Source organism: Fusarium oxysporum, chromosome III (genome assembly GCF_013085055.1).
Source record: "Fusarium oxysporum Fo47 chromosome III, complete sequence".
Classification (NCBI taxonomy): domain Eukaryota; kingdom Fungi; phylum Ascomycota; class Sordariomycetes; order Hypocreales; family Nectriaceae; genus Fusarium; species Fusarium oxysporum.
This window is the reverse complement of record NC_072842.1, coordinates 1,839,713-1,853,632: the sequence shown is the minus strand read 5'-3', so window position 1 is coordinate 1,853,632 and position 13,920 is coordinate 1,839,713. Positions and strand designations below refer to the sequence as shown.

Sequence of the window (13,920 nt, the reverse complement as noted above, 5' to 3'; positions counted from 1 at the left end):
TCGATGGCTAATACTAGGTAGTGGGATACTCCTGGTCATGGATCGTACAAGGCCAGCGAGTCTCGTGATTGCCTCTGTACAAGGGCAGCCTAAACGACGAACTAAAAAGCCGGAAAAGCACAGAAAGTAAACAGAAGAAGGAGAAGGAGTCTTGCATGACTAGGGAGACATGAGGATCCCTAGTGCTTGCGACTAGAAATGTCTACGAAGCATACTGACCGCGGAACGGCGGCTGCAGAGCGCATCGCCCATGCTACAGTACTAAGGGCATAAAACTACCACCGACAATGCTCAAGATATGGGATACCATCTGACACTCATTGGATTGTTGTAACGGTTGACAAAAATGGATCATACAGCCTGTGAGTTGTGCCACCTCGGAAACGACAGGAATTTAGGGTTTTGATTTGAAAAGATATGAATGCTTAAATGATTTTAGGCTGATAGAGCAAACTTAGGATACACTTTGAGTACCCGTCCTAATTTATCCCTCCCTCCCTCCCTCCTGATGCAGAGGCTCGAATTCTTCTAGTGTTTAGACTATGAAGCTTGAATTTGATATCCTATAAACAGCAGTGAGATTCAGCATTATTCGTATTCTCTCTGATTTTGACATCCCATCGTACTACTCAATTAAGGCAGCTTCATAGGTAGTCACTATAACACGATAAGGTAAGGACAGAAGTAGCTGAAGAATCCTCAGTTACCTACCCACCTTACACCAGGTGTTCATTATCACAATGCAAACATAGAATGGGAGCTTTCTAAGATCAAAACCACCATTTATGCCTGCTCTATTAGCTGGGACCAATGGCTGCATTCTTTTCATGATCCTCTTCTGTTGTCCTATTCCTGGTCCGTCGCCGTCGCCAGATGGTGATTCCACAAAGAATGCCTGGTTTTGTGCCCTTTCCTTCGGTTCATAATCGTAATGCGTATTGTTCTGCACAGCTCATCTGCCCTTAGTTGTTGTTGTTGGGGGCAGGCTCGTCATCCTCCGGTTGGTCAAAGAGGAAGTTAGCAGCTAGTTCTTCGTTCTTGTCGCAGGCAAAATAAGCCTGAATGGCCTGATCTCTATCGAATCCTAGGCGGCACAACTAATGTATGTCAGTGGTTTAGATTCAAGGCCGTATCGAAATGAAAAACCTCACCCTCTCGATAGCATCTCGTTCCTCCTCAGTGACCGAAATGGCCTGAGCCCCAGGGGGTAGGGGAGTGTCGTCATCGGCATATTCACCGAGGAGCTGGAGAAATTGGTCTGGATTTGTAGCAATCAACTCGGCCAATTGAGGATTGCCGGCTCCAAGCTGCTGAAGGATTGGCTCGAGCATCTGCGGTTGTTGCTGAACAACCTGGCGGAGTTGCTGGAATTGAGCATTGTGTCGCAGAAAGTCGAGGTTACCCAAATCGCCACCTTGTCCAGCAGCTGCAGCTGCAGCTGCGGCTGCCGCCGCCTGGTTCCCTCCATTTCCTCCTCGGCCACCAGAACCTCCACGTTGAGCAGCAAGATCGAACAAATTCACGCCACCCTCATCAGAGGCACCTTGGGCGGAAGCGGCGGGTTGAGCTGGTTGTGAAGCAGGAGCCGCGGGAGCCGCCTCACGCTGCTGCTGCTCTTGTCGGATATTGTCGGGAATGCCCTATAATAAACCAAGTAAGCAATCGTGGCTCACGACAGCTCGGAAAATTCAAGACGAACATTAAGAAGATACTCGACAGCACGGTCAGGGTTGTTGAAGGCAGCGCGCATGGCCGCTTCGATCTGGCTTCTTTCAAAGCCCATGGCCTCCATGTTTGCGATCGCCTCGGTGCGCTGGGATCCCATAGCAAGGCCAGAAGGCTCCTCAGCTTGAGCACCAGTTCCAGCATCCACAGAGCGCTGAGGAGTAGGTGTCGCGGGGACAGCAGTCTGATGAGATGAAGAATGCGCAGGGGCCGCAGGGGCTGCAGGTGTGTTGGCAACAGCCTGGGCGGGTGTGGCAGGAGGAGCACTGGATTCGGCCGCCTTGGGTTCGGGCTTGGGCTTAGGCTATTGCGAGCTGTCAGTATGTAAGCTCCTATCAAGGAGTCGGTATTCCATACCTTGTTCACCATACAGACCACAAAACCCTTCTCCTCAATGTTGTAGGAGCCAACAGTCTCTTCATCCTTCAGAATCTTGCCTTGGCATAACGTCAGCGACCATGTAGTGCGACAGAAGAGGTAAATAAGTACCAGAGTAGATCAGCTTCTGCAGCTTGGGTTCCCATCCTTTCTCAGCTGAGATCTTTTCTTTGACGGCAGAAATCTATCGAGTGTATCAGCTGGCTGAATGATTTGCGCATACAGCTACAAGCGCCAACGCGGGGCAGGCATACCAGCTCAGAAGGCTCGACGTCGAGGGTAAACTTTTGTTGCTTGAGATCCTGAAATACGTTTAGTCAACTTCCAAGAAAATGGGAAACAAGCACGATAAGTTAAGCTCATTAATGCAGATTCAGCGGCGCATGAATCGTGACGTACCTTGAAGGTGACCTTCATGATGGGCGAAGACTCTGTCACTCTGAGGTGGGGAGGTGGGAGGCAAAGTGCGACCTGGGATTAGATAGAGTCGTCTCGTTCGGTACAGGCGCGGTAGTAGAGTCGAGTCGATGCGTCAAGATCGAAGATTTGTTGACGAGGGGGAGATTATGTGGGAGAGAGGTCGGGTGGAAGAAAATAAAATCGTCGACGTAGATATAGAAGTGTGTTGGAGGAAAGCTTAGTAGTTTACAGCCTGGACGAAGTTGACGTTTGGCTGAGGGAAAAGGTGGGGCATGAGCCTGTGAGTTGGAAGGGTTACTCTCAAGCCAACTACCACCAAAAATAGCCTAGTGTACCTTTGTCAGCCACTCCAGGCTACCAAATGGCTAGAAGGCGCGCGTCCTGCTGCCTGAGAATTAGAGATGCATTTTATCAGAGCCTCCAGGGCTGTATTGATCTGTAGACTGTGAGCAAGAGAGAGTACAGTACCAGGCACAGAAGCAGAGTAGATTTCTGTTGGGAACACTCGTACGCAAAAATACATCTAGAGTTATTCATCCTGAAATTAAGTTGAAATCCCTTCTGTGGATGAGAGTCAATAATATGACCATCTTTGAAATACACCTATCATGTTCTGGGTATTGACATCGCCGAACTTAATGTCTAGTCCCTACTATAGGAGAAGCTTTAGGTCCTGGACTTCTCTGGATTCGAACCAGTGATGGAAACTCGTAACACGTAACAGGAGAATTGTATTAGAACTCCCACACAAATAACCTCGCCACGTGGAGGAACATCAGCATTTTCTCCGAGACAGTCTTGCGCTACATCACAGTTATTTGAGATGTCAAGGCCTGTTATGCTTCATAAGGCTCAAAGAACAAAGTATGAAGCCTTTATGAAAGTCCTGTCTCTGCCTCTCGACTTCAAGACCTGCATGGAATTATTCCTCAGCGTATTGTCCGAGATGAACACACTCAGGTTCTTTTAACAAGTGTTTGATATTGCTTCTAAGCTTTCTAGCCTTTTTTCTACCTTACAATGCATCTCTGTCGTCCATCCTCGCGCCTCTAGCGCCCAAGATCAAGTCATAAAAGCGCCTCGCTATTTTCATTGGTATACACGTATTCCTACTCAGTTCGTTCCACCAGGTCTGTACAGAACTCTGAGTTTACCATCCGGTGGCGTCTGGAAGGATAAAAAAAAAGATAAGAAAATGGAGTCTGTCCATATCATAGTGCCCGCTATTTTCACATGCCCCTGCTCATTTTCATCATTATACTGTCACTCAACCAGAGTGACATCGTTAGTTCTTCTCTTGCTTCTTACTTTCTCCATCACCTGCATTGTCAATTCTTGACTTGCGGTTGTTATAATCCGACCAACTTGATCGAGCGCCGGCACCCATAACCCACTCAGGGATGGGAGGGGTAAGCGGCCGGTCAATTGTCGTTAGGGAGTCTGTCTCTGACTCTTGCTCCTCTCTAATGCTCTCGTGCTCATCCCGATGGCTGAGAGGGCTTGGGCCCACTGTTATGGAGGCAGACCGCAGAGACCGTACACTCTGGCGGTGTGTGATGACTTGTCCAGCATTGGGCGAGGCCAAGACAACCGTGCCAGGTGTAGCCATTGGGGGCGGCGTAGGCGAGTCGGATCGGAAGAGCGGATGAATATGAGATTCACTCAGGGACGGCTCAGGGAGATCGGTCGTCGACGTTTGAGGGCTCATTTGCTCACGTGTTATAGTTACCGGACTGAAGCTTCGGCTTCGCATGCGGATCCTCGGCGGCTCGAGAGGCATATCATTGTTCGGTGTGGACGTTCTGCTTGGTGAAGGACTACCAGGAATTGTCTCGAGAAAATGGCCTTGGGTTTGCTGGGGAGGAGTTGTGGCTTCCATAACCACTTGGCGGTTGTTTGTATCAACAGACGATGTATCCCAGGTGTCAAAGGCATCTTCACTGGACTGATATATTGTCGAGTCGGTCGAAATAGGTCGTCGAAACTCGCTTGACGATACGTGACTTCTGACAGTCGCAGACCGAATAGCATTTGAAAGTTGAACCTTGATAGAAGTTGCAGTACCGGATCTGGAACGTCCACGTATGGATGGGGTAGGTGTTTGAGAGTCCATCGAGTTCATCACTCTGGGGGCTGTGTCATGATCTGAAGCTGTGTGACTATAGGGGATCGACTTCAGAGACGACTTGGATCGGAATGATGGCAAGCCTCGGTCCTCCTCTAGAGTGTGGAGTGAAAGTGCCTTCTGATCACTTTGTCGCGTACGGAAGAAATGAACGGATAAGAAGCCGGTTTGAAGGAAGAAACACACCCCAAGACTAGCGGATAGGCCGACGAGAAGACTGCTCTTACTCGAGCCTGTGAACCCATCCTCATTTTCGAATTTAGACTTGCTGAATTGAATGAGAGTAGCCACTGTTGCAACAGTAGCAAATAGTATTGCCAAAAGACAAGCACCAAAGTCAACACCCAGGCATCGTGTTGACCATCGCCGGAAGGAAGTTGAAACATATGTGGAGGTGAACCAGCAGAGGATGACGAGAGTTACAACCTCGAGGGCAACAGAGACTTTCGAGAGTGTTCGGCCACTTGATTCTTTGGGTGTATGAATTGTGAGAACAATAAGAACTGCTATCACAGCCACTGTGACCAGTAGGGCTAAAGAGCCCAGAACGATTGATAGGGTGCGTCGCATTGTTTCTGAAAGTTGGTGAAGACGATGTTGCGTAGTTGCAAAGCCCCAGTACGACAGCTGGTATGTGGCTAACCTCGAACTAAGCGTTCTTTGGTTCCCGTAAATCGTTGCAAAATTAATCTTGTTTCTCGTAAGGTGTGTAACGTTGAGTGGTACTGCATAATCTGGATTGGCTATGCTTCGTCGACCTTGGCTCTGCAGTGCGACTATGATATGGTTGTTGATAAACGATAATAGATGGCGGTATATATATTGAATGGCACCAATTTGCCAACCAGAGATAGGAGTGTCCAAGTCGCTCCGGCAAGTGTTTGTTAGTTATGGGATATATCGTTGCTGATATCCAAGCTTGCTCGATGTGAATCGACCCAAGCCAGTAAACCGAACCAACACCACGGGTTGGTGAAAGAATGTAAGTGATATAAAATCGGGACTGAAAGAGTGTACTACTCTAGGAAATATATTGCAGTCTGTCTTGTTTTGCAATTATTAGCCTGAGTATAGAAGCAACAATCACGAGGCTTCGGTATAAGTCAAGGATGGACGATATTGAAACGAGCGGGTGAAGACCTGAAGGTGGGAAAGAAGTAATGAAGAGAAACGAGCAGAGGCCAAGGATAAAAGTAAAAGTAAAAGTAAAACGAACTTGTGGATGCCAACGTTGGCTGGTCTGGTGTGGCAGACCCGTCTGAGTCGAAGAGAGCGCAGGCCAGCAGCACAGGACACCGCTAAGAAGAAGCACTGCATTCACTCACACGATGGAGACTTGGTGAAAAAGCAAGCCGGGAATGATCCTCTGAGTGGATTCAACTACTGACTGACCATAGGCTGTGTTGCGTGTCGTTAGCAAAAGGCCGGCCCTAGACAGGGGTGTTTTGTATATACCCCTCTTAGCCCCTGTCAACTCTCTTACAAGCTGGCGACTCTCAGACACGGCGCACCCGCGAGAATAGCATCGCATCGCACAACCTTTCGTTTTCAAGCCCTGTTTGGACGTTCGTTGGTCAGGTTTACCTGAGGGAGGGGGTCAGCTTGACTAGGAACCCTTCCCCTCCACGATTCGATGCACGAAGGCTGTGTGAGATTGAGATTATAATGAGGAAGAGGCTCGCAGGTTGGCTAACGTGGCTGACTTCTCTTATGCAAGTCATGGAGCCAGCCTGACCTTGTAAGCCCTTTCTTCTTTTCGCTTCTTCTTTACTCCAAGTATCTCCGAATCCAATGCCCTGGGTCTATTGATGGAGCGACTGGTGGAGAAGCCGGTCTAAGTGGGTAAACAGCTGGTTTTGTTACAGGCAAGTTGAATGTCTGGATGGATTTTCAATTCTCGCATTATCTACATAGTAAGTTGGCAGACATAAGTAAATGCTGTTTGGCTGTGCCCTCTGCTTTCAAGTAGAGAATGTTTTCCCAGAGCCTTACACGTAAGGAGATGCTACTGGGATGCCTTCACCACCTTCACAAGCTTAGTTCTGGCATGTCCTGGTCTCTCTCCCAGCTTTCCACTACCAGCAAAGTCCAACGGTTTCCAAAACTCAAACTCCCGAACGGGCGTTGATCGCTCAGCCCATAGGACAAAAAACTCAAGCCCTCAAGCCCTATTTCTTCTGGCTAGTATGATTGAGGCCTAGTCATGCCAATGAAGCCTCTGTCTTCCCCGCTGCCTCCACGCAACCACACTGCGAAGTGTGTGCAATTAAGAGCCGAGGGGCCCTCTTTTAATCTAACTGCTGACGCCCTCATTGGACACTGGGATCGGGTACCTGACTCTAGCCTCGTTGGCGTTAGATTCCTCGATCTAATCCAACATAAATTTTTGAGTTGTGAGACCAAGTTTGTTATTATTTGTTGACATGAGGTTGTATTGGAAAGTCGAAACTGGTGAGAGTAAATAGCAACGGGGAATCATTCACTTTGGCGTTCTCAACGAAAACTGTGAAATCTTATCGGAGCGGTCACTTCATCATCGAGTAATGAATCGAAGATCGATGAAAGCATACTCAGACAGGGGATAGGTCCTGAGGTTAAGGTTACATAGGAATGACTCTCCAACTCTGACAGCATGGTAATAATTAGATTGGCTGTCTGGGCTAAAAAAATGAAGGAGGTCAGTAAGCAGCTGAATAATTTTTGGAATTCGCAGCAAATACCGACAATGGACCCATGCCACGAAAGCATGAGCATCCCAGATCCCGGTTACTGTTTCATCTTCTTTCCGCTTATATCCTAGTTCCCCATACATTTTTGAGTCAACCATTTGGAAATCCCTCTTCGTCCCCGATGACATGGGAGGGAGAAAACGTGGCAGACAAAGTTGGCACTCGTTGTCACTTGTGAGGCTTCCACACCGAGATTTCAGAGGGTATGGAAGCCAAGATACATACAACTGAAGTGTCGTAAGGTTCGCTGCCGGCACCCTGTTTTTCGATGTCAGGTAAGGTAGGTATAGATATTAAAAGTGACAGACCCTTGCCTCCATCTGTGGCTGGCTCATGCACAGCAATACGTGTTAGCATAAGCAAATGACGCCTTGGTTATGAAAGGCGATGCAGGAAAACGAAGAAATGACTTTGAAGTTCAGAGTTGGAACCCAGCACGGGCCTGTTCAGTGACTCGAAATCACCAGATGCGGCCCTGATTATTCTGCTCGTTTCGCAACGAACGGTCTGGTTGCTATATCGCAACCGCCTCATGAGACACATTGACCTCCATGGTCTTGTCTCCCTTGCTTCCAGAAGTTCCTTGCTTTGTCTCTGATAGACCAGAACCTGAGAATGCCCTGCTGAGGTCATCATACACTCTATTCAACGAAATTGCCTTTGTTCTCCCACCCATTGTTTGTTGTTTGGCATTAGCCCTCCTCACTAGTTTGCTGAAAGACATCTCACTCAACTCAGTACAAGGCTGTTTTGAAGTGTTAATACTGCCCTTGTCTTAGTTTCGAGTTCGCGTCGGGCTTGTTACTTTTCCTAGCCGAACCTATTGTCCCCATGCTCATAGTCATACTACCTCACTTACTTATCTGCGACATCAAGCCGTTCGATGCAAATCACTCGGAACGCGTTTATTATTTTTTTTTTTTTTTTCAGACGACCATCTCCATCTGAGCCGTGTCTGACTGCCGATGAAGTTGAATTCCTGGCCCTTGCTTTTCCGAGCTGCTGGGCGACGCGTTCATAGACTTGCTCGACTGTGTGTTCCTCAGCCTTGATTTGCTCCTAGCGGAACCTCACCCAACTCAGACAATGTAAGCTAAAACTAATCAGCCGGTTTTACCGAGCCTTTCGCTATGGCCATTGTCAGTGTCTGGGTCTTTCTACCAGCATGATGGCCCTTCATCTGTGCACCGAACAAAATATTTCGCAAGCAAGGTGCTCTGGAAACAGGGGATGCATCCCTTGCGCCATGGTGTGTTACTGTGGTATGACGAAAGCCTGGATGCAAGGTGACCCTCGTCGCGGTAGTTCCGGGGAAATCTCGACAGGGCCAAAGCCATGTATGATTGGCGATCGCGGATCATTCTGTTTCTTCTTTTCACTCAAGGCGTTTGTTCATCAGAGTTTCCCATTGCTCCCCGTGAATTGTGTCCTATGGTTTATTTTCAAAGTTTGTGGATGTAATAGCAACAACAGCCAGATGTCTTGTATGGGAACCTTTCATTCTACATCTAAGCCATCATAGAGACCAGTTCTTGAATGATGCAGGCCTGGTAACTGGCCGTCGATCACTCACTCGCTTGCTTGAGCCCCGCATTGCATTTGGGATTCAAAAGTTCTAATAATAGGGTGCAGCCATACTCTTGCACACTCGCATCTCATGCCATTGTGTATGTATCCAGGTACGTGAGTAAAGCATCTCGCCTCACTGACCAATTTTATATAACATTGGCTTGCGATGGACACAGGAAATTTTCTTCTCTTTCTTGATCAGGATGCTTGGGTCTAGATCTGATCACTACCAATGATGCTTTACCATTCCGTGTTCCACACCCACATCTCCAAATGCTATTGTGGTCTGGACTACTACGCCCGCAGACTATCATGAATCTGACCCAGGTCCGCCGTCTGTCCTGGACCTGTGTTAGTCAGTTTGTAGGCTCCGGCGGTGGCTTACCAATAACCGCATCGCGTCCTATCGGGTGTCTATTGTATCAGTGCTAAAGCTGTTCTAGTTGCGTGTTGTATGAGGTGAACTGAACTGTCTCGGGTCTTTTTAGCATCGTACACGTACACAGTTATATGCACTCACAATGTGGATATCGACATGCACGGGTCTCAATTGGATCCGCCGATCATCCTCCTGAACTTGACAGGACACGCTTCCGATGTCATTGCAGTCAGAGTTTTCTATCTCGAGCCGCGAACAGTGCATTTGCCGCCTGTTTTTCACCATGCCATGCTTCGCTTAGATCACCAATATACCTCGGCGTCGGGCACGAGTACAGCAGCGCCCGTCTTGTCTCTGTCGACGTCATCATTGACTGACTGTAGCTCAGTTAGATTTATCTGCTGTCCGCCATAAACGCATGGCTAATGTTCCTGTATGCCGATTCCCTTTTCAGTCAGTTCTTCCGGCGATGCTGTCCAAAAGTAGCTGTGGTCGAGATTTCTTCATGGATCTTCATAAATGCTGAGCATTTCATTCTGACTGTGGGAAAGATCGTCTTCTGACCATCAGTTACCTTACCCTATTGCCTACCTACCTAGGTACTAACACTATTCATCAAATGAGATTCAATGATCCATCCATTGGCCAATGACGAGCTTCTTGTCAATAGAATAATTTGATCATGTCCTATTCTGTATAATATTGGACTTTATATTAATTATTAAACGACAACTCTGTCTATCTTATTGCTTGAAGGAAAGAGTCGTCGCAGTCTCCCCCTCAGTGGAAATTATATTGACGCCGAAGAGAATCAATAGTCTATACCAGTAGATTAAAACCTTAGACAGGCGTGTGCTGCAAAAGGACTCAGCAACTAGTGTTTACTTGTTTTTTTATTTATTTGTTTAGCTGGAGTCATTTTGTTTACTTTGGTCTCCACTTTCAACATGCGGGGAGACTTATAGTTGACTTATAAGATTAACATGGATTTTGACAGAATGAAGATTTTTATGTGGATGTAAATGATACCGTTTATATGTGGCTGTAGTGTTCATTGCCGCCGTTTTCAATAGTCGATGGGGCTCTTGTTAGATAAGTTAATATCTATAGAAGTTGAGCCGCATTAGCATTTAGTAGTACTGAGCTATTTGCTGTTGTGGGAAATGAATGCTATTCCCAATATTACCTGCATGTGTAAGACCCGCAGATGCACACTCCCAGATCCGTTGCTAACTAAGTTGATCAAAAAGCTACGTGCTAATAGTGTACAATAGTTGTCTTGAATTGGACTTATCAAGGAAGAAAACAAAGGAGATATGACAAACCGGAAGTGCCATCATACTTGCTCCATGCTCGAGCCAAATCGTATCTTATTGTCTCACGCGAATGCTCGGGCGATTGTGCTGCAAGTGAGACATGGTATGTGTGAGATTTGGGGGCTCGGGGATAAGAAAGTTATGTCTCGGCTACAGTTGAAAACTCCTTAACAAGAGCAACTGAATAGCAGCACCAGAACAACATTGCCCACGTGCTGTATTACGGCTGCCGTGACGACTCCCTGGAGAAGGGGATGGGCTCGTTCTTCAGCGAATGGATACACAACCACGATTTCTAAATGCATGTTCCGCCTAGAATGGTCTTGAGACTCACCGAAGGCAAACCATTCGCGAGACTATTGGTAAACCGAACTCTTGCACTGGAGAGGTCATTGTAGGTCAGGCTAATGTCTCACCGTGTACGTCTCATGGTCTCATTTTTCCTATCATGTCCATGCAGTCATGCCGTAATATCACGAGAAGAGCTGTTCACCCAAGGCTAAGTTTGATGGTGATGTGGCAGACTTTGCACATGCTCGTTGTCTGATTCGGGGCTGTTGTTTACCGATTCCATTCCTGCCTGCTTGACAAGATGCAATCAATCAATAACCTCCGCCGTGGGCAATTCAGTTCAAAGCTTAACATAGACATTAGACTTAATATAGGTATTTCTTGGAAAGCGAAATAGCTGAAGATCTCCTCCCAAGGGGCTAAACAATAAATAGGTAGATAATGAAAAGTCTCTTGAATTAATTGTGAAACTGCATAAGTTTATGTCAAAATTTACCTCAGTATGTCTTATTCTTGATCTTCAATCTCATTACCTCTATGGTACTGCAAGAGCAGCATAATTATTAAACTCTACTTAGAATCCTGTGTATGCTTCGAAGGACTTCACAAAGCATCATAACTTGCGTTAGTAAACAAACTGAACGTATGGATAGACAAATTTGCCATAATGCGTAGCTAACGTGCTCTTTCTGATTGTCCCAGACACTCACTAGCTGAGTGGCCATAAAGTTGGTGGCTGGGGTCTGACGAGTGTTGACATCATGACTTTTCGACTAGGAAATACATCTGAAAAGTGATATGCCCAACTGCTCAATGATCTTGGCTTCGTATTACGACAGTATTACATCAAATTTTGAAGATGGCAAAACCTCGTGTGATTTATTGGTTCCGAACAGATTTGCGACTTCACGATTCACCTGCTCTCAAAGCGGCTTTAGACCTTGACCCAGCTGTTCTTTGGCCTATCTTTACGTGGGATCCTCATTACGTATACCGAGCGAGAGGAGGCCTTAATAGATGGCAGTTTCTGTAAGAAAGAGAGAGAGAAAAGTTGCTCGTTGATATGCAGTTGTTCTGACGAAGTAAAGCCTGGATTGCCAGAATGACCTCTCCCGATCTATTTCACAGGTGAACCCCAAGTCAAAACTCTTTGTTCTCAGAGAAGCACCACAAACTCTGTTTCCCAAACTCTTCAAGGCATGGAAGGTCACTCACCTGGTCTTCGAAAAAGACACAGACAGTTATGGTCGCGAGAGAGATAGCGTTGTTGTCCAGGCGGCTAAAGATGCCGGTGTCGAAGTACTTGTCCGTTCGGGCAGGACGTTGTGGGATAGTGACCAGATAGTCGAGAAGCATGGCGGAAAGCCAACAATGTCTATCACGCAGCTTCAAACTGCAGGGAGCAAGCTTGGTGAGATCCGGAAACCCATTCCTGCTCCCAAGCATCTTCCGGATCCAGGAGACATGCCCGTCAACTTTGAGCAGGACGAACCGAGTACCAAGCCAGATTTCAATGCAGGATTTCGAACAGAAGGAGATAAAGCTTACACCAGGATAGCGGGGCCAAACGATGACTTTGCCATTGAAACAATGGAGGAACTGGGCTTCCCACCTGCGACCACACCCCATCGTGGAGGAGAAACGCGAGCGTTGAAAGAACTCAACAAGCTAATTGCAGACAAGAAATACACTGCAACTTTCCAGAAACCCAAGACGAATCCAGCTCAATTCGAGCCACAAGCTACCACTCTCCTCTCGCCATTTTTGCACTTCGGGGCGCTTTCTGTGCGTCTGTTCTACTGGCGAGTAAGGGAAATCGTCGATTCCTATGGAAAGGGTGCTTCAACCCCCCCCGAAAGTCTCATTGGCCAACTACTTTTCAGAGACATGTACTTTGCCGCTCAAGCTGCTTTGGGTTATGTCTTCTCGCAGACGGCGAACAATCCGTATTGTCGTTTCATTCCCTGGCACTTGCCCTCCAAGAGAGATTCGGAAACGGGACTCATTACTGGAGAGTATCACATTGACTCTGAGGAGGCAGAGATCTGGTTTAGAAGATGGAGAGTTGGAATGACTGGGTTCCCCTGGATAGATGCCTTGATGAGACAGCTAAAAGATGAAGGCTGGATACACCACCTGGGACGACATGCGGTTGCCTGCTTTCTGACAAGGGGCGGTTGCTATATCGACTGGGAGAGAGGTTGCGAGGTCTTCGAGGAATGGCTCATAGACCATGAGCCGGCTTGTAATGCTGGCAACTGGCAGTGGCTGTCTTGTACAGCCTTCTTTTCCCAGTACTTCCGTTGCTATAGCCCGATAGCCTTTGGCCAGAAGTGGGACAAGGAAGGAAATTTCATCCGTCGTTATGTGCCAGAGCTCAAAAATATGGACTCCAAGTACATCTACGAGCCGTGGAAAGCCCCTCTTCCGGATCAGAGAAAGGCAGGTGTCCGCATAAAGGGCGATGGGTTGAACAGTACCGAGGAGGGAACATATCCAAAACCAATGTTTGACTTTGCAAAAAGACGTGACGTGTGCATCTCTGCTATGAAGACTGCATATCAGGTTGGCCTTCATGGGAATGATGGCCAGGCGCTTGATGGAACATGGCGCAAACTCTTTCCTACCAGCCGTGGGGAGATTCAAGGCGATATTGAGAGTGATAATGGCGAGCACGCTGATTATGCAGACGATGAAGGGGATCGTGAGGATAATGAGGCAAAGGAGAAAGGCGAAGGAATAAAGTCTATCGAAAATGGGGATCGAGCAATGAGTAAACGGAGCGGTAGACGGCACAGCAACGAGAATACCACAAAAAAGCAGAAGACATGAGCGTCGATGCTGTCTAGGTTATATAAAACAGAAGGGTTGTTCAAGACAGTACCGTCAGTTCCATACTATACACTACAGAGGCGCTCAAATTGTTAGTCCGATATAACATAGTGTCACCTTGCAAGGCTGGGGGTACCTCCGAGTCTTACCTTGATG

The 13,920-nt window shown here is 47.4% G+C and overlaps 3 protein-coding genes across 3 annotated transcripts; 1 reads left to right on the top strand and 2 right to left on the bottom strand.

The window, feature by feature from the left end:
• Positions 1–492: 492 nt before the first annotated feature.
• On the bottom strand, positions 493–2,770 carry FOBCDRAFT_217612 (XPC-binding domain-containing protein). The gene is made up of 7 exons (XM_031176069.3): positions 2,503–2,770; positions 2,358–2,405; positions 2,215–2,287; positions 2,083–2,162; positions 1,700–2,029; positions 1,152–1,640; positions 493–1,097 (listed from the first exon to the last, which is right to left on the bottom strand). The coding sequence occupies exons 1-7, from the start codon at positions 2,518–2,520 to the stop codon at positions 963–965; spliced, it is 1,173 nt and encodes a 390-aa protein (XP_031047202.1). The 5' UTR covers positions 2,521–2,770; the 3' UTR covers positions 493–962.
• A 932-nt stretch (positions 2,771–3,702) lies between these two features.
• FOBCDRAFT_21455 (uncharacterized protein) lies at positions 3,703–5,443 on the bottom strand. Its single transcript, XM_031176068.3, has one exon. The coding sequence runs from the start codon at positions 5,216–5,218 to the stop codon at positions 3,809–3,811; it is 1,410 nt and encodes a 469-aa protein (XP_031047201.2). The 5' UTR covers positions 5,219–5,443; the 3' UTR covers positions 3,703–3,808.
• Positions 5,444–11,791: 6,348 nt separating this feature from the next.
• FOBCDRAFT_289915 (FAD binding domain of DNA photolyase-domain-containing protein) lies at positions 11,792–13,764 on the top strand (the record flags this gene model as incomplete). The annotated part of the gene is made up of 2 exons (XM_031176067.2): positions 11,792–11,961; positions 12,021–13,764. 2 exons carry the CDS (start codon positions 11,792–11,794, stop codon positions 13,762–13,764), a joined length of 1,914 nt encoding a protein of 637 aa, XP_031047200.2.
• Positions 13,765–13,920: the final 156 nt, after the last annotated feature.

What these genes read in the sequence shown, in the direction of transcription:
- FOBCDRAFT_217612 (XM_031176069.3), bottom strand. An exon ending in TGGTCTGTATGGTGAACAAG is followed by an intron (nt 2,030 to 2,082) that starts GTATGGAATACC and finishes AGCTCGCAATAG; the next exon opens with CCTAAGCCCAAGCCCGAACC. An exon ending in AACGAGATGCTATCGAGAGG is followed by an intron (nt 1,098 to 1,151) that starts GTGAGGTTTTTC and finishes GACATACATTAG; the next exon opens with TTGTGCCGCCTAGGATTCGA.
- FOBCDRAFT_21455 (XM_031176068.3), bottom strand. Translation starts at nt 5,218, where the DNA reads ATGCGACGCACCCTATCAATCGTTCTGGGCTCTTTAGCCCTACTGGTC.